This window comes from Myotis nattereri (genome assembly GCF_964212035.1).
Source record: "Myotis nattereri genome assembly, chromosome: 5".
Taxonomy (NCBI): Eukaryota; Metazoa; Chordata; class Mammalia; order Chiroptera; family Vespertilionidae; genus Myotis; species Myotis nattereri.
The window spans coordinates 43791116-43815390 of record NC_138080.1 but is presented as its reverse complement, the minus strand read 5'-3'; the positions used below and the strand labels follow the sequence as shown (position 1 = coordinate 43815390).

At 37.0% G+C, this 24275-nt stretch overlaps 1 protein-coding gene across 2 annotated transcripts in view; it reads right to left on the bottom strand.

Moving 5' to 3' along the window:
- SPOCK3 (SPARC (osteonectin), cwcv and kazal like domains proteoglycan 3) overlaps window positions 1–24275 on the bottom strand; it is a 341288-nt gene that overhangs the window by 182006 nt on the left and 135007 nt on the right. For both annotated transcript variants that reach the window (XM_081093454.1, XM_081093455.1), the window contains exon 3: window positions 19165–19210. In XM_081093454.1, the coding sequence (XP_080949580.1) occupies window positions 19165–19210 (46 nt within the window). The remainder of the gene's footprint in view (window positions 1–19164; window positions 19211–24275) is intronic.

The following is a 24275-nucleotide window of genomic DNA, read 5'->3' as shown; positions in this document are numbered from 1 at the left end:
GAGGGTAAGAATGGGGATTGTTTTCCCAACAGAAAATCAGCAGCAAAATAGATGTTACATATAAGTAGGAACATTCATCCAACACACATAAAATGTTATAAAGTCAAAAATTCATGTATTGAAAGTTATAACTAACATATTATTTTAGTATCTCGATCAAAGAAAGATATTAGTCTGCTTGTGTATCAGCTCGTATGCTTATGCAAGGGAATATGTGTAGTCATTATAGGAGTTATTTAAATATTATTTTAATATGATTGACTGTCCTGGTCTCCTAGGGTTGCCATAGCTAAGTTCCCCAAACCAGGTGGCTTACAAAAACAGAAACTTATCCTCTCACATTTCTGGAGGCTTGAAGGCAATGGCAGTATTGGTTCCTTCTTGGCAACTCAGAGGGAGAATCTAATCCATGTCTCTCTTGCCCAGCTTCTGGTAGCTTCAGAGGTTCTTTGGCGTGTGGCAGCCTAACTCCAAGCTCTGCCTCTGTCATCACAGGGCATTCTTGTATGTCTGTCTTTTTCCTGTCTTCTTGAAAGGGCGCCAGCCATATTGGATTAGGGCTCATCCTAAACCAGTACGACCTCATCTTAACTTGATTATATGAATAAAGACCCTATTTCCCATAGGGTCACATATAGAAGCATTGGGGGTTAGCACCAACCTATCATTTGGGAGGATGCAATTAAGCACAGGACACTGACCCTTGCTTTACAAATGACTTAAAATCTAATCATTAGAGTCTCATTAACACAAAAAGATTATCTCTAGAAATTACACTTAGAAGATTATGTGACTGTACTTATTTTCTTCCTAACGTTTTCATTTTAAAATGAGCAAGGGAACCAGCCCATCCTGTGTAGCTCAGTGGTTTAGCATCGACCTATGAACCAGGAGGACACGGTTCAATTTCCAGTCAGGGCACATGCCTGGGTTGTGGGCTTGATCCTCAGAGTGGGGCCTGCAGGAGGCAGCCGATGAATGATTATTTCTTATCATTGATGTTTCTCTCTCTCTCTCCCTCTTCCTTCCTCTCTGAAAGCAATAAAAATATATTTTAAAAATAAATAAGTGAATAAAGTAAAATGAGCAAGGGATAAAATTTTATGCATGAGTTCCTGCCTCCACTGACTAAAAATATGCTCAAAAGTTACACTGCGTAGTATATAATTAGTTTTGAAATGTGAGAAGTGAAAATCTGTATGTTCATTAGTTCCTTTTTTGATAGGGATTCTTAACATTTTAGAATACAAGATTTTACACATAGTTTAAATGTTTGAGAAACATTTTTAAAAATATGTGAATAGTCTATACAACAGAATGTTGAATACTTAAGATGCCTTGAGCCCAAATGACAGCCCCTGAGTTTTCCAGGGTCTCCTCTTCCCCTTACCTTATAATTAACTATCTCTTGGAAACCTTCAGGGTTTAAGTTATATGTAATCTGCAAAAATTACCTTTGGCTTTAGGTTAATAACGTTTTCCAAGTTTGCAGAGCTAATCATTAGTACAGCTCAGATTAAAGCCCAGTACTAATTTTAAAGCCCACAACATTTTCCTAAAATTAGGCTGCCTCTTACCTTACATTAAAGGTCACTATGAAATTTTAAACATGTCGCCTATCTTGCTTTTAAGTTTGTTTTAATTTCCAAATGTTCTAGCCTTAACTGGAAATACAACCCACTCCACTGCAGCATGGCAATAATTAGCTCATTTTTACAATGATGATTAAAATTATAGGTGATAACTTTGGAGCACAGTATAATAGCAAGACACAGTACTATGTGATTAATGACATGAGTCCTAGTTCTAGATGTACAACTTAATCTCAATGGTGACATTATAATTATTTAATATATTTGGGCAAGTCCCTTAATTATTAAGTGATGTCCTGTTCTCCTAATAATATAAAACTTTGTTGGCTTCCAATTAAAATGAGGAAACTGAAAAATATTACAGACATAATACATATAAAGTAAGATTTTGTCAGCAATATATATGATGATAAAGTGTTTTAAAATAAATTTGATAAAACTACTAACAAATATTTCCCAAAATGGTTTTCTAAAATATGACTTTTGAACATTTCTCTTGAAAATTAAATTCATCTTTCCAGTGACAAATTACTGCTTTTTAAAAAATGACAGGAATCCTCTGCACAACAAAAGAAACCATCAACAAAACAACAAGAAAGCCCACTGCATGGGAGAACATATTTTCCAATGTTATCACCAATAAGGGTTTAATCTCCAACACTTATAGGGAACTCATACAACTTAACAAAAGGAAGATAAACAATCCAATCAAAAAATGGGCAAAGGACCTAAATAGACAATTTTCAAAAGAGGACATTCAGAAAGCCAAGAGACATATGAAAACATGCTCAAAGTCACTAATCATCTGAGAGATGCAAATCAAAACAACAATGAGGTACCATCTCACAATTGTCAGAATGGCTATCATCAATAAATCAACAAATGACAAGTGCTGGAGAGGATGCGGAGAAAAAGGAACACTCGTGCACTGTTGGTGGTAATGTAACTGGTGTAGCCACTATGGAAGACAGTATGGAGCTTCCTCAAAAAGTTAAAAATGGAACTCCCATTTGACCCAGTGATCCCACTTCTAGGAATATATCCCAAGAAACCAGAAACACCAATCAGAAAGGATATATGCACCCCTATGTTCATAGCAGCACAATTCACCATAGCTAAGATCTGGAAACAGCCTAAATGCCCATCAGTAGATGAATGGATTAGAAAACTGTGGTACATCTACACGATGGAATACTATGCTGCTGTAAAAAAGAAGGAACTCTTACCATTTGCAACAGCATGGATGGAACTGGAAAGCATTATGCTAAGTGAAATAAGCCAGTCAATGAAAGAAAAATACCACATGATCTCACTCATTTATGGATAATTAAGACCATTATAAACTGATGAACAAAAATAGATACAGAGGCAGAACAGCATCGAACAGACTGTCAAACTACAGTGGGAAGGCCGGGGAGGGTTGGGGGAGGGGAAGAGATCAACCGAAAGACTTGTATGCATGCATATAAGCATAACCAATGGACGCAAGACACTGGGGGGTATGGGAGGCTGGGGGAAGGTCAAGGGGAGAAAAGAAAAGGAGACATATGTAATACTCTTTGTAATACTTTAAGCAATAAAACAAAATTTTAAAAAATGACAGGAATGAAAATTATTAGCAGAATTAAGTGTTATAATGTACACATTTACATTCAGAGATTTTACCTTTAACATGTGATCCACAGGCCTTGTGGAGCCCTGGAAAGATAAAACTTAAAGACTAAATCTTGGAAATCATTCTTTGCCACCTCCTAATTTTAGAGGCAGAAACTGGAAACCCAAAGAATTTGATTAAATGATATGTACAAAGTTACTGCGAGTGAGAAGAAATCAGTCTTTTCTCTAATGTTAAGGGCAGTGTCCTCATGACTTGAAATTGCAACGAATGATCATGGATCTAGCCAGGCTCCTGGCCTAAAGGCTGGCCTAGGTCATGACTCAAAGGACGTATGTGTGGAGGAGCCTCAGAATTAGAAATGAAATGAGATAGATATAAACTCTGTTTGTTTTTCTAAATAAGCTCTAGGAGGGAAATTAATTTCCCCCACTGAATCACAGTTTTACTGCTTTTTGTAATGGGAGCCATAATTACCAAACATGGGAGCAAAGTAAAAGCAATGAAAGTAGGAGTTGATGTGATAATTGAGTGGAATAATAACTAAATGCTCGTGGTAGACAGTAGATGTTCAACAACTTTGATAACTATTTTTGTTAATTTTTTAGACTCATGAAAATTATGCCCTAACAAAATAAGCTAAAAATGTAGTAGTTTTCAGTTTCCTTTCCTTTCCTTTCCTTTCCTTTCCTTTCCTTTCCTTTCCTTTCCTTTCCTTTCCTTTCCTTTCCTTTCCTTATTTTGCAATCAAACCATTATAAGAAAATTACTAATAAAGTAACAGAGACTACATAATATCTTGGAAGGCAATAGGACTAGTATCTATAAGATCTGAATTCTAATCTCAATTGCATTTATCAGTATTTGTGACATCTGTGCAAATCAACGCCCAAATTATCCCCGTTTCTTCATATATCCGAGTTAGCAACAGTCTTACTCCAGTTAAAAGTTTTGAAAGATTTTTCTGTGTGTGAGGGTCAAGTGAAATAATTCTTCTGGAAATGCTAGGAAAATGCTCTATAAAGAAGCCAAAGTACTGTCAATAAAGGGTAAATGAAAATTATAATTTACATGTAGTTAAACATAACTTCCTTAATAACACTGCATAAAACACACAAGCTCATCTGCTTGTATTTGAGTGAGACAAAAGCATACTAAAAACTCCATTCTTCTGCTCATTAGACTTGTATTCAGCCCTTTACTTAGACATGTCAAATGTAGTAATAAATATCCCAAATAACAGATAATGCAATGTAACTGCTGCTTATAGAACACTGAAATAAGAGAACAAAAACAAGAAATAGAATAAGAAATCATGTAACAATTTTTTTTAACATCGGTTAGAAACAGGTCTGGGTCAGATGCATACATATGTTGGAGAGTTTGGGAAAAGTAGAAAGTCCAGGGATCGCAGCACAATTTGCTGATGCAGTGGGTAGGGGACGGGCTACCTCATTTGTATATAAAAGATTCCACAGTTAAGTTTGATGAGTGGCCTGATTCAAATACCCCAATTTACCAATATGTCTACTTAGTACATGGGAAGAAAAGTAATCCATGTAACTTCTTTTTTTTAACTCTCACCAAGGAAATTTTTTCCATTGATATTTTTGAGAGAGTAGAAGGGAGGGAAGAAGGAGGGAGAGAGAAAAACATGACATGAGAAACATCAATTGGTTGCCTCCTGGTCTTACCCCCAACTGTCTTACCCCCTACTGGGCTGGGGATAAAACCTGCAATGGAGGTACCTGCCCTTGACTGTAAATGGAACCAGTGACCCTTCAGTCCATAGGTCAACACTCTAACCACTGAGAAAAACCGGCCAGGGTTCCATATTACTATTACCCATACTTAAATGACCCTCCATAAAGTAAAACTATAAATTGTTAAGATTAAAATAATGCATTATATCATAAAAATAAACAAGTGGTTCTGAATATGGGAACAGAATTTCTAGAAAAAATAGAAAGAGTAATTGATCAAGTTTATTTACAGATGCTTTATAAGGGTTACAGGTCAAAATATCAAGGGGCAAATAAGTTATGCAAATAAGTGGTGTGAGGATGTGGAACAACAGGCATTCTCATTAATTGCTGTTAGAAATGCAAAACAGTACAGCCACTCTGAAAGATAGTTTGATGTTTTCTTGCAAAATTAAACATACTCTTTCCATATGATGCAGCAATCACACTTCTGGGTATTTACCCAAAGGAGTTGAAAACTTAGGCCCACACAAAATCCTGCACATGGATGTTTATAGCAGCTTTACACAGAATCATCAAAACTTGGGAGCAACCAAGATATTCTTCAGTAGGTGAGTGGAAATACTAATACTGTGGTGCATCCAGATAATGGAATATCATTCAGGGCTAAAAAGAAATGAGCTATCAAGTCTTGAAATGACAGGGAGGAACCTTAAATTCATATTTTTAAGTGAAAGGAGCCAGTCTGAAAAGGCTGTACACTGTTTGAGTCCAACTGTATGACATTCTGGAAAAAGCAGTAATGGGACACAATAAAAACATCAGTGATTGCCATGGGTTAGGGCAGTGGTTCTCAACCTCTGGCCCTTTAAATAGTTCCTCATGGTGTGACCCAACCATAAAATTATTTTTGTTGCTACTTCATAACTGTAATGTTGCTACTGTTATGAATCGTAATGTAAATATCTGATGCAGGATGGTCTTAGGTGACCCCTGTGAAAGGGTCGTACGACCGCCAAAGGGGTCGCAAACTGGTTGAGAACTGCTGGGTTAGAGGAAAGGAGGAGGGATAGGCAGAGCAGAGGATTTTTAGGGCAGTGAATATACTCTATATGATACCACAATGACAAAGACATGTTATTATACATTTGTCCAAACCTGTAGAATAAGCATGTCAAACTCGCCGCCCGCAACAAATATTTTTTGCGGCCTAGCCAATATAACGGTATGTAAGAAATGTTTTAATAAAAATTCCGTAACTTAATTTTACAATATCCTGTTATACATAATCTTACCTAATAATAGACAAACATGTAAATTGACCATCCCTCTGCTACGCTCACCAGCCACTCAGGAGAGTATGTAAATTAACCCAACAAAGATGGTGGTTAATTTGCATACGTAGGCACAAAGCGGCAGAGCAGAGACTGAAGGCTTCAGCCAGCCAGAGCAGTGAAGGCCTGGGTCCTGGGTGCTAGAGGAAAACCAGTGCCGGCAGCCAGGGGAAGGGAAGGCCTATTACACGAATCTCTTCATGCAATGGGCCTCTAGTTATTATTAACAAATGACAATATTCGCTAATGACTGATTACTATAATCATGTTGCATCCCTTACGCGCCTTATGGGCAGGCACACCATTTCTCTCCACTAATACTATCAGTGAATATTTTCACAAATATTTCCACCTCATTAGTCTTGTACTCACTTGTTTAGTGTATGCAACAGGGAATATTTCACTTTCGGAGAACAAGAAAAATTGGTTTATTTGTGTTATGCTTATTAATTTGTGCAGTTATTCAGTGTCTAGTAAGTTAATGTTTAAGAAAAAACATTAATTTTTATTAAGATATTCTATTACTTTATGTTAACGATTATTCATTTATTTCAGCACTTTGTATTCAGCATGTCTCTCTGGAAATAAGCCTACATTTATTTGAAAATTGAAGCTTTTGTTTTTTGCGGCCCACATAAACTTAAACCTTGTTTATTTGGCCCATGTTAGCCTTTGAGTTTGACATGCTTACTGTAGAAGGTACAACATTAAGAATGAACCATAATGTATACTGTGGACTTTGGGTGGTTATGACGTGTCAATGCAGGTTCATCAATTATAACAAACTAGAGGCTTGGTGCATGACATTTGTGCACTGGCGGGGGGGGGGGGGGGCTCCCTCAGTCTGGCCTGTGTCATCTTGCAGTCCAGGACCCCTTGGGGGATGTCCATGGCGCTCCACCTGTGGGAGTGCACTGACCACCAGGGGCAGCTCCTGCATTGAGCGTCTTCCCCCTGGTGGTCAGTGCACATCATAGCAACTGGTCGTTCCACTGTTTGGTCAACTTGCATATTAGCCTTTTATTATATAGGATGCACCATTCTGTTGGGGAATGCTAATAATAAGGGAGACTATGCATATGTGGGGAAAGAGGGTATATGGAAATTCTCTGTAACTTCCATTCAATTTTGCTGTAAACAAAAAATAAAAACAAAAGGTCTATCTTTTTAATCCTCAGCAAGGATATTTCCTTCATTGATTTAGAGAGAGGGCAGAAGGGAGGGAGGAGGGGGAGAGAAAGAGAATAAACATCAATGTGAGAGAGACACATCAATTGGCTGCCTCCCACATGTGGGAAACTGTAACTGAGGTACATGCCCTTGATCAGAATCTAACCCATGACCCTTTAGTCCTTGGGCCCATGCTCTAACCACTTAGAAAACTCGCCAGGGCCAAAATATCTATTTATAAAAAACAGAACATCCTACTGAACCTTGTTTAAAGGACTATCTTTTTTATTTATTTTTTCTATCACCATTTATTCCTGCTATGACCTCATGCATCTTCACCCCCAACCCCACAATCACCAGGACTGTTGTCCATGTCCATGAATTCTCTCTCTTTCTTTTATTATTTTGCTCAATCCTTCCACCTTCCCAAATTCCCACTCCCACCACCCAGAGCTGTCTGCCTGCTCGCTATCTATGACTCAGGTGGGATTTAATAAACAAAGTGAACTACCAAGCAAAATAAAGACAGACTCATAAAGGAATATCTTTTATCTTCAAGCTTTCTTATTTGATTTAAACAGGGAAATGTCAAGGCATTACAGGTGAGACATTGACAAATCTTTTTAATTCCACCACCAAGCAAGAAAATTTTTCTGTCAGATTATTTAAAATAAAAAAAGAAAAGTAATTATAATAGGGAGTACTAATATTATTATTTTTAAAAAATCTGTCTTTTAAGTTATAGAGAATTGAGCTTCATATTAACAATTGAAAAAGCTAGAAAACAAAGCCTAGCTTATTACCTCCAAGACTGGTAGTCTATGTTAGCACACTATACTGTGCTACATAGAAGACTAATACATTTCATTGTGTTAATTATAAAATTGTACTATATCCTGCTTAATATAATCAAGTAACACTTTGTTCTATTCAATGTCTTGAGCATTACAAATTTCTCTAAATTTTTCAAGGAAGATAATTTTTCACATAAACTCTCAAAATAATTATTGTGCCAGAATACTGAGCATAATAATTCCCATGACCACCCTGGCTATTAAAATATTAGATAGCTCTGGCCAGTGTAGATCAATTGGTTGAGTGTCATTCTGTGCACTGAAAGGTCCCCAGTTCGATTCCAAGTCAGGGCACATGCCGGGGCTATGGGCTCCATAGGCACACAGGAGACAGCCTATTGATGTTATCTCCTAGCAATGTTTTTTCCTCCCTCCCTCCCTTCTCCTCCTCCTCCTCCTCCTCCTCCTCCTCCTCCTCCTCCTCCTCCTCCTCCTCCTCCTCCTTCTTCTTCTTCTTCTTCTTCTTCTTTCTCTCTCTCTCTCTCTCTCTCTCTCTCTCTCTCTCTCTCTCTCTCCCTCTCCCTCTCCCTCTCCCTCTCCCTCTCCCTCTCCCTCTCCCTCTCCCTCTCCATTCTTCTCTCTCTAAAATCAATAAAAACACATTTTTTAAAAAGATTGAAAAGAATGGAAAAATTTTATATCAGAACAAAAAAAATGTTTTTATGAATAAAAGTAGTAAAAGTTACTTAAAGTTGTGGATTTTTTTCAGACGAAATATAAGAGTAAGAGAAGGAAAAAAACACTAAACACTTTACATATTTTGTGTGTATAGGTCTTACATGCATTTATTTAATTTTACAACCCTGTCAATTAGAAATTTATTCATATTTTATCAAAGGGAAAAGAACTCTAGTATTGTTAAATTACTTGCATAAGGTAATTTTGCCTGTCTGACCATAGCTGTGATTTAAACTCATTATTACATGGCCCAGTCAAATAAATGTCCACCCAACTATCCTGCCTGCCAATCATTTATTTCAGCTTCTCATGCAACACTAAAAGCACAGACTAGGGGGGGGGATAAATGGTGAGGGAATACTTGACTCAGGACAGTGAACACACAATACAGTGTACAGATGATGGGTTGTAGAACTGTGCACCTGAAACCTGTATAATTTTGTTAACCAATGTCACCCCAAAAAATCCAATAAAAAATGAAAAAAAAAAGAACTATCAAGACACATGCAGTGAAGAAATAAAAGAAAAGGAAATCTAGGGCTAAATAGCAAATTACTAATCTAGAAAAACATTTGTGAAATGTTAGAACTAGAAGAGACTGTGGCCAGGGCGTCCCATGCTCTTTGATCATTATCAGAGTATTCTGATCAAAAACATCCATTCATTTTAAAACTAATTAAAAGCTTCTAAAAAGAGTATCATATAAAATACTTTTAATTCTTCAATTCACTTTCATGTAGAAGGATAAATTTATTCATTCTAGAATAAGTATATAAGGCCAAAAATTGGAAATAATGAAATAAATTATAGTTAAAGAAGCAGTTTTCTGCCCTAGCTGGTTTGGCTCAGTGAATAGAACATTGATTGGCCTGTGGACTGAAGGGTCCCGGGTTCAATTCTGGTCAAGGGTACATGCCCAGTTGTGGGCTCGATCGCTAGTAAGGGTTGTGCAGGAGGCACCCGATTAATAATTCTCTTTCATCATTGATGTTTCTATCTCTCTTCCCTTCCTCTGTGAAATCAATAAAAAAATATTTTTTAAAAAATGTGTAGTTTTCAGATAATAAGTGCTATGTGAGGATGAAATGGCATATTCACATAGAGAGTCTAATTCAAAGTTGGAAGTCAGAGACATTACAGAGGTAAAAGTTCCATAATTATATTAGTGATCAGACCAAGTGACCTCTAAGCTTCACTGCTAATGTTCTAGAAACACATGTATTTTTTTTCTCCTTTGCATATAAGGAAGTGGGGTGAGAATTCTGGTCAGCGTATTTCCATAAAAAGTAATTTCCAAGAAAGCCCACAGAAGCTGTCATACATCCTTGAAACAGTTCTTGTCTTACAGATATGCTGTTATTCCCAAGTGATAGAATAATAATAACCCTTGCACATATTATATAACAATTATATAAGTGAGTTTAAAATATATATCCCTATACTCTAAAAATGAGAATGCAAGTTACAAACATCTCCTTCTTTAGTACTGGAGCAATTCTAAATATAATTCAAGTGTATCTGATGATTGACCCTTTTGCAACCTATATTCCTATATCATTCCTACAATATTTTTTAATGAAAAAGATGTATGTCTGAGGTGAGAAAGAGATAAAAACTATGCATATAGATGAGTTGAATCTAAAGGAGTATCACATAGTAAGAGAGAAAATGGACTTCAAAATCCACTACTGCAAGATTTCAAACCTAGCTACAATCCCTACTTAGCTTTGTTACCTTTATCAACATCACTTAACTTTAGTTTCCTTCATAAATTAAAGGATATATTTAATTCTTAAGGTTAGTACAATGATTGTCTTATATATAATACCTGACACATAGGAAGTGCTTGTTCAATGGGAACAAGGACTTTATCTTTTGAGGTTTTGTTGATGCCTACAATCCATTCTGAAACCCCCTTTGCACCTACTTCTGGCACTGGATCTGAAAAGGTGAATACGTTTTTAAAAATTCCCTGACAGCCCAACTTGTGTGGCTCACTGGTTGAACATCAAGCTATGAACCTGGAGGTCAGAGTTCGATTCCCGATCAAGGTACATGCCCGGGCAGTGGCTTTGATCCCCAGTGTGGGGTGTGCAGGAGGCAGCTGATTAATGATTCTCTCTCATCACAGATGTTTCTACCTCTCCCTCCCTCTCTGAAATTAATTAAATATATATTAAAAAAATAAAATAAAAATTCCATGACACATTTTGTTGCCTTCAAAAGAATAACCATCTTAACAAACATCTTCTGAGTACTGTAGAACAGAATGACTAAAAGGAATTATTTTAAGAAGCCATTGCTTGTGTGCTTGTGCCTGGTGATTCTCAACTATATTGGCATAAAATAAACAAGTGTAGAGTTTAAAACTCAAACACATTCACACCCATCAGGATGGATATTACTTTTTAAAAGCTCAAAATAACAAATGTTGGCTAGGCTCTAAAGAAACTGGAACCTTTCTGCACTGCTGGCTGGACTGTAAAATGATGCAACCACTATGGAGAATAACATGGTGGTTCATCAAAAAACAGAATTGTTTTTGATCCAGCAACTCCTAATTCCAGATGTGCACTCAAAAGAACAGAAAGAAGAGATTCAAAGAGATATCTGTACTCCAATGTTCACAGCTGCATTTTCACAACCAAGTGTGGAAGCAACCTGCAGGTTCGTCAGTGGATGAATGGATACACAAAATGTGGTAAATACATAAATAAAGTATTATACAGCCTAAAATAGGAAAGCAATTCAGACACATTTTACAACATAGATGAAACTTGAGCACATGATGGTAAGTGAAAGAAGCCAGTCACAAATGTGTACAACTCCACTTATATGAGAAATGTAGACTATTCCAATTCATAGAGACAGAAAGTAGAATGGTGGTTGCCAAGGGTTGGGAGAAGGGAAGAGGGAGTCCTACTGTTTAATGAGTATAGTTTCAGTTTGAGAAATGAAAGAGTTCTGGAGACGTATGTTGGTGATGTTTGCACAAAAATGTAAATGTATGTAATACCACTAAACTATATACTTAAAAATGCTTAAAATAGTAAATTTTGTTTAATATATATATATATATATTTCAATTTTTATTAAACACACACACACACACACACACACACACGTGACCCAGCTAACTTAAGTCAAAATGTTTAGGGACCAGGCCTAGGCAACTGTATTTTTAAATGAGTGCTTTGTAATCCCATGTTCAGGCATAACTGAAAATCACTCCTTTAGCCAGTGGAGGATTCCTGCCAAAAATATTGCTTCCTATCTGTATCTACTGATGTTTCAACCTTCACAGTATTTATTACTATGTTAGACTAACAAAGATTGAGATAAGAATATTATTTTTTTAAATATCTCAACACCTTTGAATTATATTTTATCGACTCCTTGCTCTATAAATTTGATTGACAATTCAGTAACATATAAGTTCATTAAAGAGAAATAAATATAATTTGACTTTTTGCACACCTATGTAGGTTACTGGAATAAACACCAAATTAAGTTTTATTTATCTAGATTTTATCTTCTAAATTTAAAACACAGACCTTTATACAAACTTTATTATCTATGGAGAGAAAAAAGCAGTATTTGACCTAGAACAAAACAATTTTAATATTCTTGATTTCGATATATTAAAGATTATGGTGTGAAACAAATGGAATAGTATTTTTGTATAAGTAAATCATAATTAGATGGGAGGCTGAAATATATTGTCATGCAGAAGCCGGATGTAGTTCTTATGTACTAAATCTGACATAGAGCAAAGGAGCATGCACTTTGGGATTCTAAGTTGAATATGTCTTTGCAGTTTTACAAAGGCTTCTATAAGCCAAGTTTGCCCAAATAAATGATATAAAGTGTATGAGGTAAATTGGCATAGCTCTCAGCTAACAAGGAATTATTTCAAAATGATACAACAAACCAAAATCAATTATTTTGAGTTTATCAAATATTGATTCAGATCAAATAATGGTTCAGAATTTGCATTTTTATAAAATACTATAATCATATAATCATCTTTGCATATTATCCACACTGAATTTCAATTGTGGAACACCAATTTTTCCACTAGAAAAATGCCAAAAAGACCGAAGCTTTTAAACAAAGCAGCATTATGGTACTACCATGCCTCTATTGTGAAGCTTGGATCAGACCTATCTATTGTTTTAGACTATTATCAATAAAAACCATCTAAGCATATGTAAACAAGTGAAAATTAAAAGCATCTGTGGAAGAGTCAATACCTACATTGTGTAATCCATTTATACAGTGCCTTCAGCGGTCCTCAACCTGTGGGTCGTGACCCCTTTGGCGGTCGAATGACCCTTTCACAGGGGTCGCCTAAGACCATCCTGTATATCAGATATTTACATTACGATTCATAACAGTAGCAACATTACAGTTATGAAGTAGCAACGAAAATAATTTTATGGTTGGGTCACAACATGAGGTACTGTATTTAAAGGGCTAGAAGGTTGAGAACCACTGCTTTAGACTGTGGAATCTCAGAGGGAAGGCGGGGGAGGGTGGGTGGGTGGGAAGAGATCAACCAAAGGCCTTAAATGCATATATGCAAAACCCATGGGCACAGACAATAGGGTGGTGGAGGCCTAGAGCGGGGATGGGGGCGGGCTATAAGGGGTCAAAGGGAGAAAAAGGGACATATGCAATACTTTCAACGATAAAGATTCAACAATAAATAAATAAATGAGAAGTTTTGAAATGCATTTTAAAAAGGAAAAGATAGTTGGGGGTGCATTTATCAAATGCTAGTCTTTTTAAAATTCAGAAATAAATACAGCCATAATAATATAGCAGCTCTGTTAATTGAAGGGAATAAAAGCTACAGAAGACATATCAGCACCTCTCCTTTAGCAGCCAGGGATTTATGCAACGGGGCATCTCAAGCTGTGACTGTTGGTATATGTGACAAGTTTTGCAAATGGATAGGAAGAATTGGGCGAATTAGATAAAAACTCTGAGAACTGATCCTGAAAAGAAAGAAACAGTAGGTACATATATGGCTAAGCATAAGACTGGCCTTTCAGAGAGCAGTCTTTCTTTTTCACCTCCCTCCAATTCTTGCTCATCTAGATACAAGATCAGCTATTCACAGTCTATCTTTCCTAACTGGATTTTGAGCAGTTTGAATTTCACTTTCGGGATTTTTGGTTGAATTAAATATAACCAAATTAGCTGCTGTTTCCAGAGAGCTCTGGTCTTAATAGAAACAGCTGTGCCTGAACGGTGTGGCTAAGTGGTTAAGTATTGGCCCATGAACCAGGAGGTCAAGATTTGATTCCTAGTCAGGGCACATCTCATGAGTTGCAGGCTCAATCCCCAGTGTGGGGCATGCAGGGGGCAGCTGATCAATGACTCTTTCTCATCACTGATGTTTCTCTCTCTCCCTCTCCCTTCCTCTCTCTGAAATCAATAAAACATCATAAAAAAAAAAACAAAAAAAAACTGCTGATCTAAGTCACAGCTACACATTTTTACCCTAATTCCATATCCTCAGAAATCTGCACAAGCGGGTGAAACACATCAATCTGTCCTGAAATTTCTGGATCTATTTAAATTCCCTTTCTCTATTATTAGTCTATTGATTATAATTCATTGCCATGGTAGATACCAAATGCAGATACTCCAAACTGGCTTGGAGAGTAAAATTAGGGAATTATAGAAAGCGCATTTTGCTCTTAACTCTCACTTCAGGGCACCTACATATCAAATCCTAGAGGAAAAAAAACAAACAAAAACAACACAAAAACAAAAAACAACATCTTTTGAATAAAAGGTGATCCTTGTAGATAAAGCACTTCAGTATAAGTAGAGACTCTAAACAACTGTCAGGAAATACTGCTAAAAATTCCAGTAATTTATCACTTACACACCTAAATTAATATGTGACCTAAAAACAATGTAGAGTTAAGGAAGCAGAGAAAAGAAGTAAAAAAAAAAAAAAAAAATTAAACCTGAGGGCACACCAGACTTGCAGAAAAAGCAAACCCGGGAGGAAGCTGAGGCATGGCTGCTCCAGAGACAGCCTGCCATGTGCGATGTTCCTCTGATAGTTCCCGGGCACTGTTGCCACGGCGATAGTGACTGTCCGTGTCATTATCTATCCCCAACAGTGAGAGAAGCTTTGCAGCAGAGATATTGTTTAACAGGTGGAGTGGTTTCTGTTGGACACTAAGTACTGCTACAAAGGAAAAAATAAAAGTTTTAAAGCTACAGCATATCTATCCAAAGCATTTATTAAAATATTTATCATGCTACTACTTTAGTTTATCCATGCATCTCTTCTGTCCTTTGTCATCATAAGCATAGGATGTTTATGCTGTATTCAAAAAGATGCATGTCCTCATTAAAACTATTTTTCAGTCCATTTCTATTGTGTCAACTCATGATTAGCCACACTAATGAAGAGAAGTAATGGCACAGAAATTTCTAGTGGAGATAACCAAAGCAATTTATTTAACACAAAGGAATGCTTTCTTTTATTTTAATGCAGATCTACCATCACCAAAATAGTTTTACTTAAATTCATTTGAAGCCATTATATTTTACCAAAAGTCTTTATTTATTATTATTATTTTTTTTTTTGGTAAACAAGCCAAGTGGAAATGTTCTGATTAATGCAAAAAAAGTTATGTGAGGTGGAAAATCTGTGACAGTTAAACCAAATGGTAGATAAGATATGTATGAACAATTAGTTAATTTTACCTAGAAGCAAATTTACAGGTGCAAATGTATTTGTAGAGTGTAAATATGTATAAGTTTATTTGTGTATGTATGTGTGTTTATGTTTATACATATACCTATGTGCTGAGGAATTACAGGCTGGAAAATGATGCCATTTATATTATGAAATATTAATTTACATGCTCATTAATGTTACTTTAATTCCTGCATATTTTGTGAAGCATTCTATGGAGGTGGAAGTATGATGTTAGAATGAATATGGTTTAAAAAATGGCATAAATATAAGCATAAAAACTATAATGCTAGATCTCACTCATATGTGGGATATAATGATCAACATAAACTGATGAACAAAAATAGATCCAGAGATAAATGGCAGGGGAGGTGGAAGGGTTAGAGATCAACCAAAGGACTTGTATGCAGGCATATTAGCATAACCAATGGACACAGACACTGGGACAGTGGGGGCTTGCCCTTAGGGGTGGGAATGGCTGGGGGGCAGGGGTCAATTGGGAAAAAAGGAGATATATGTAAAACTTTAGATAATCAAAAACAATAGTTGATACTTTAAAAAAAATGTAATACTAAGCTACATTTTTCTCACTCTTTTCAGGAAATATACAAATTTCCAAAAAAGAAAGTGTAAAAAACCAACTTATATTCATGTGCTATGCTGTTCATAAACGAATGAAAAAGAGTGTATTAAAAATTATAAACATTCATAAAAAGTCTTCTATTTTATGTTCAACAGCTCAATGATGTTTTGAAAATAATACTTAACAAAAGAGTATATCATCAGGAAAAACAACAAACATTAGAAGTCAACACCTCATGTCTATGCTATTCAAATAATGCACTCTATCTTATTCAGAATTGGATGGGAAAAGGATGTTTTTCCTACTCCTCAGTATGGTCTACCAATGGATTAGTTAATCTTACTCAAAGCCAAAAACAAACAGAAAACAAATATATGTATCTCAAACTAACTTTTTCTATATAACTAGAGGCACGTTGCACAAAATTTGTGCACAGGGGGTGTCCCTCAGGTCACCCTGCATCCCTAGGGGGATGTCTGACTGCCGGATTAGGCCCAATCCCTGGATGGGGCCTAAACCGGCACTCTGACATCCCTCTCACAACCTGGGACCGTTGGCTCCTAATCACTTGCCTGTCTGCCTGATTGCCCCTAACCACTTCTGCCTGCCAGCCTGATTGCCCCCTAACTGCTCCCCTGCCGGCCTGATTGACTCCAATTGCCCTCCCTTGCTGGGGCCTGATCGCCCCCAACTGCCCTCCCCTGCCTGCCTGATCATTCCCAACTTCCCTCCCTTGCTGGCCTAATCGCCCACAACTGTCCTCCCCTTCTGTGGCCCACCTCCTCCTCTGGGACCTGCCACCTCCACACAAGACTGTGGAGATGCTGGAAACCCCGGCCGCACCACACGGAGTGGCTTCCAGGCCCTGCATTCACTGTGCATATAGCCATCATGTGACGGCCATCTTGTGAGGACATTAGGGCGTGATGTGTGAGGGCGTGACACCACCTAGGCTATTATTGGTATAGATACTTTCCTATGTATGTTTACCAACAATACATGTTCCATTAATCAAAACCCAGGGTCTGATAGTCTACAAAATATTGTCTAAAACATAGACACAAAGCATCCAGCTCTATTTCTAAAGTTCACTCAAGTAAATATTTATTTTTAAAGCTTAATGTTTAAAATTCTGTTAGTATGTCATTATTTTATTTCAAAGCTATCATATGAGGAACAGTACCACATAGTAATTAGGAAATGGGGTTCAGGGGTCAGACTGCCTGGACCCAAATCCAGACCATCACATTGTAGGAATATGACCCCGGGCAGAAGCTTTAACCTCCTTCAGTGCCTCACCTTCCACATCATCTGACAGTGTTACTTTGAAGATCAAATGAACTAATATATTGAATATTTAGAATAGTAACTCAATACATGACACTCTTAATAAATGTCGGCTATTATCATGACGTGATCTTTCACTTTGCCTCATAAATACGATGTTTTTTGACAAGTTAGTAGGCTGAAAACCTCTTTGAAAATTAAAATAAATCTGTTTTAAGGTACATAAGGGTTTGGAAGCTTCTCTATAGCAATCTTTATTTATTTATTTTTTTTTTACTTTTTTAGTGAGAGATAAATCATTGTTCAACACATCACCACACACACACACACACACACACACACACACACACACACACCATCTTTATTGTAATTGGATGCACCACGTATGGCAAATTTAAGTGTTAATATCCATTTCATACATAACTCTAATTTTTCAAGGTTTCTAATTCTATCATAAAAATTCATTTCCCAAGAAAGCTTGCAAATATATCTCCATCTGCATGTCATTATTTTTTCATTGCTTGTCTTTTGGTTCATTTCACTTGACTTATTAGTAACCAAATCAAAATAATTTTTTTTGGAAATTTTAAATGCATACTCCACAAACATAGTGGCCACATGAAGTACAGACGAAATAAACTAATATTAAAGAGGGGCTTGGATATGAGTGACTTTTTCCGATTGCAGGTTAACATCAATGTGGACAACCGTCCCTGTCTAGGTCCACCCAGGTTGGTTCCCTCTTAGAAAGATTGGCTGTTGAAGCATTCATTCCAAATATATAATAAAAAGTTCCCAGGCATAACCTAAGCTTCCTTTAATAACATATTATGGCTCCTTCTTAAAAATTATTTCTATTTTTAAGTGATACTATTTTATGGAGTAACATCTTTTATAAGTTTACTTTAGGCTATATAAAGTAGAAATTCCTTTTGTTTCAAACTTTAAAAAGGAAAGTATCTGGTTCTAACATTGTACAATTCAGTAAACAAATCTGTTTAATAATTTATATAATAATCGTTGCCCTGAGTTTTCAGTCTCATTGCACAGGTAGAAAGAAGTACTTCCTTCCCCATGCATAATGCCATGCTTTCACTTCTCAAGTAAGCAAACCAGAGCTACACACTGTGTGTACAGAGGTCCGGGAAACCCCAATTATATGTAAGACTTTTCCATTTGGGCCTATCTAAGACCCCAGCTGAGTCTAATTACCAGTCAGCTCTGTTTTAAATAAAACTGTTTTATTTACTGAGAAACAGACACCAAAGCCATTTATTTTGAATTTTTACACAAATATGTCTATTTCCTAGTGATTGACTATATTCGAAAATTGGATGAAGTGACTTGTATCACAAAAAGTGGGCATGGTATAGCTCAGAAGCCTAAATTGTAACCTAAGATCTGCATCTAGTAATAAGAGTCATCTTGACATAATCGTGTTACCTAATAAATATATTTTAACTACATTATTCTGAAATGAAAGCCATTATTGAAGATTTTTTTCATTCATCTAAGCTCTCCTATTCAGTATTTTAAAATCTAACCAGACAGTTAATATCATGTTCAAAACAGTGATTATAGACATGTAAAGATTTTTATCTTAAAATAATTAGATTCTTACCCTGATCAAAGGCCTTTCCAGGACTCCAAGTGCGGAAATAATCATCCTAAGGGAAAAATAATGTGAATTGAGTGGATATGAGTTAATATAATGTAAAGAGTCATATAAAATCTAAAATAAAATAGAAAATACAGAAGCTGAATACAAACCTCCACTTCCTGTAATGGCAAGCAGCAAATTATAAAAAAATAAAAAAATAAAAAGAACAAGAGAAAAACAAAGTTATCAAAATGGAACACATTATTTACATGTTATAGAAATATCTTTCAATAAATGTGCTAATTTTTCATTGCAAATCTGTGGTTACTCTCATAATTGAACTATTTTGGTTTGCCACTTCACTTAAATATCATAATGCAGTACTTTTAAAATTGCAATTCAACATGCAATATAAGATGCAGATAATTGCCCTGACCTAATAAGCTATAAAAGTATCTTGGCAGTGTCCAATTACACAACTTTATAATATTAAATGGAACCATTAATATAGCAGGAAAAATATGAAGTGATTTTCCACTAGACTATAAAGTATAAATATACTTGATGTAAATCAGTCACTTATTAATTGACTAGAGGCCCAGTGCACAAATTCGTGCACAGGTGGGGTCTGGCCGGCCCAGCCCCAATCAGGGCCAGGACTGTTGGGAGGAGATGGTGGGAGGTTGGCTGGCCAGCCCACCCTGATCAGGGCCCAATCAGGGCAGGGCTGGCTGGGGGGAGGGGGTCCATGGGCAATTGGCCAGCGGGCCCCACCCCAGATTGGTGTGTGGGGGCCCACTGGGGATGGAGCTGGCTGGGGGGAGGGGCCATGGGCCAATTGGGATGGTGGGGGCCCATAAGGGGTGGGGCCGGCTGGGAGGAGGGGTTGTGTTTGGTGGGCCAGTCAGCCCCGCCCCTGAATGGGGTTGGGGCCTGTGGATCTTGGCTGGTTGGTCCTGCCCCCAAATGTTGTGTGAGGGGGCGATCAGGGTGTGGCCAGCGAGGGGGAAGGGCCGCGGGAAGTTGGCTGGCCGGCCTTGCCTCTGATTGAAGTGTGGGGGGGGGGGGCAACTTGGGGCAGAGCTGGCTGGGGGGAGGGGCCATGGGCCAGTTGGGGTGGTGGGGGACCATAAGGGGTGGGGCCGACCGGGAGGAGGGACTGCAGGAGGTTGGCTGGCTTACCCCGCCCCCTATTGGGGTAGGGGGGATCGGGAGCGGGCTGGCTGCAGGGAGGGGCTGCAGTAGGTTGGCCCCCAGTCCCACCCACAATCGGGCTGGTTCGCTGGCCTCAGTGGGTGTCATAGCAACCGGTTATTCTGGTTGCTGGCTTTTTATATATATATAGATTATCTAAAAAGTTCATCAAAATGCGATTGGAAGCTTTAAAAATGCACACCCAATTCAATCTTGCCTAAATTTTAAATCTTTTATATGGAAAAATCATTACTATATACTTACTATACAGTGTGTACATATAACCATACAGCACAGATGTGGGGTAAAGTATAGTGAAAAAAATTTACAAAGAGTAAAGACAAACTGACTAGCTTTACTTTATTAATGGTTTTTACACTCTAGAAGTCTTGCACACATGCATACCTCATACATATCCCCTTTTATATTAAGTAGAACAGATTTTACTGCTTCAATGAATAAGCTGTTTTCCCCAGAATAAGAAAAGGCACATTGTGAAGCTCCTTGATGAAACATCTCCTAGCTCAATACTCTTGGACACACCAAGGCAATCCATTGGAAACACAGAACACAGGAAATGCAGAAAGGCCAAGGAGAGAGTCTTTGAGTCTCCTTCCTAAGCTCTTTGCTAACATGTTCCAATGAACAGTGAGGAAAATGTGGCATATTTTAATTCTGGAAATAAATACATTTCTCAATTTTATTTAATCAAAAATTATCAATTGCTACAAAACATGTTCTTTATTGTGACTAATCATTTACCGCCTTCTGCATTCCCACCTCACCAACTTCAAATGAAGGGATTAACCAAAGACCTTATATGCATAGATAGCCAATGGACATAGACAATATTGCACTGAATGCCAAGGGCAGGTGAAAGGAGGCAAAGGGAAGGAAATGGGGGACATCAGTAATACCGTCAAATATAATTTTATAATATAATATAATATAATAATATAATATAATATAATATAATATAATAATATAATAAAAATGTTCTTATAAAAAAAGAGAGGGGCAATCCACAATGATAGGTTCTATTCTACAAATTTATCCAGGATTAAATTAAAGGAGCATAAAACCACTGGGTAATTAAATAAACACTGTTCAGTCTCTTTTTAAAATCTCTTTTTAAAAATCGTTTTAGCATAATAGAATTCTTGGACAACTGAGATTTTAAATTCAAAGATTCCACTCAAAGACTCTAAAGTTTAGCCGGGGATCATGACACACTCATTTCAAATATCTGCTTCTTTTGATTACATCTCACTGTTCGGGGATGATGACTATTTATTCATTTCCTGCAGAAGGAGGGATTGGAGCTTTCCTGAAATATAACTACAAGCTGGACAATGGGCACATGAGCGATGAGTGTCGAGACAGGAAAACTGGTATTGTAAGGCTGGCTTTACTGTTTACTAGCTGCACAACTTTAGAAAAGCTGATGACCTAAGCCTCAGAATCCTGTGAATAAAGCTGGAAAACAATACCTACCTATCTGGTAAGGTCGCTGGGGTATTTGTTATACAAAATATAAACTAGCAGCACAACATCTGGCATAAAGGAGAAGCTAAAGCATACTTGCTCATCACAAGGGCCAGGTTCATCTCCCTCAATACCTTTGGGCCACAGCACCATCAGACACATTCTTATCACTGCTGACAAGGTCCTTTAGTTTTCTTAGAAAAAGCCAGAGACTCCTCATAACATTTGTGCAAGTTGATGTTCAAACTGCCCTCCCAAATGCCAAATGTTAGATGTAATGAGCATTTTTAAAGCCTACATTTATGAGTGCAGCATTGAATGCAACAAGGCAAGTGTTTCTATAATCACCTCAGACTATTCTGAAGTGGTACAGCTACCAGGGGCATCATCCAAGGAGATGTGGGTAAGTATTGCAATAGTGACACCATCCATGTAAATAAGACAGATCTAGAAGGGGGAATAGGTGTGGAACAGACACTAATAACACTGATAACATGAAAGCAACACATCTGACACAACACATAGTGTTTGACATAATCAAGATCTTTACAGATTAGCAGAAATTAAGTGTATGTACATATAATGTTATGGTAAAATCCATCCTCAATCACTTTTAATTTAACTTCCTTCAGAATAACATAATCACATTGGGTTAGTCTGGGACCACAGTTATATAAAAATCTATAATCATAATATAAACATGAGCCAGGTTCTTCTGGCTATGTCAAGGGCAATCTCAAAGGTCTGGCCACTGTGGGGATCTGATACAGTATAAAAAAGCAAAATAGGTAGCCTATCAGCTATTTTTAGTTATTTTTCTTTGTGTTCTCGTATCACTAGACTGTGTGTGTGTGTGCGTGTGCGTGTGCGTGTGCGTGCGCGCGCGCGCGTGTGTGTGTGTGTGTGTGTGTGAAGATGGTTTCATCTCATTAAATCTTAGGAAGTTTGCCAAGATGCAAAATAAAAGTGTGTTCACGTCAGTGTTCATTCAAGCGCAAATCTTTTGCCTCAGAAGCTTTGTGTGAATATTGGTTGTTCTCAGGCTTTAATTTAGATCCAAAATAAGCCAATAAGGGATTTAAAAAACAACTGCAAGAAATGCCCCCATTTGGAGAAGTGCAGGTTCCCATGACTGAAACTAAGCCCGAGTGTTCCAACAGGCAAAGTTGAATTCCTGTCACTCTTGTCCAAAAGCTTACACCAGTGAATCACAGCGGCAATATTACAAAGGCAATATTATGCCTTTGCCAATTTCTTATGCTTAACAAAATATTTGTTCATTTTTAAAAAAATAATTTAAATAACAAAATTTGATTTGTGTATCCTGTTACTTAAACTTTTTCATTGTGGTTTTAATGCTCGATTTTTCCTAATTTTAAATCAAATGTATATTTAACATAGAGCAGTTTCTCAACCTTGGGCATTAACTATATTTGGGCCAGATATTTGGTGTATTGGGGGAGTGACTGTCCTGTTCATTGCAGGCTGTTTAGCAGCATCCCTAGCCCCTAGCCAGGAGAAACCAGTAGCAACCTCCCCAAAGGTGTGACAAATAAAAATGTCACCAAGTATTGCCAATGTCTCCTCAGAGGGAAAAACATCACCTTTTTGAGGACTACTGATCAGAGTTATTGGGAAATACCAGACAAATGAATCAAAATATTCTACAACAATGGGCTACTAACAACAAAGATTTTCTTCACAGATGTTTTAATATATTGAAATAATATTGCACATTCAACTCTATATACAGTTTTTTTGTGTAACATTTATTAAGAGCACTTTACAATTGTATTAATGTTTTTTTCAAAATATGTAATGCCTAATATATTTTGTGTAGCTATTACCATCATTTAGTTAGCCCTTCATATATCTATGCTTTTGTATTGTTTATAATATTTTGCTATAACAAACAACTCATACATAAATGTCTAAGTATTTATTCTCTTATAAACATAGAATATAAGTTTAGGAAGGTGGTCCCTGGGAATAAAAACCATACCCAGAATAAGAAACTAATTTCCTGTGACAATAACTGATTATAACCAGGATTTGACCAGATAGAATAGATTGGAAGGACACGTTTATATCAAAAGTTCAACTGTTGAACTCATTCATTCACTGCTACATCTGTACTGATATATCCTCCCATTGCCCGAAGGAATAACAAGGTTTGGAAAACTATGTCAGGGATTAATTAAGCATCCTCATAGATTTTGATAAATAATCAATTGGGAAAAGGAGTCTTGATGCCCAAGAACAACTCAACCCCTAGAGGTAAACATAAAAAGGGTGACGCTCAGGCATTAATGTTAACCATTGTTAAGCCATTCTGTTCCAGTGTCCATGAAGAGCTGTACAGGCAATATATTTGAAAAGATATTGCTAGCTAAGGATGACACTTTAAAAGAAAAATCAATAGAGACACTATTGATGTATCCTGGACACACTTT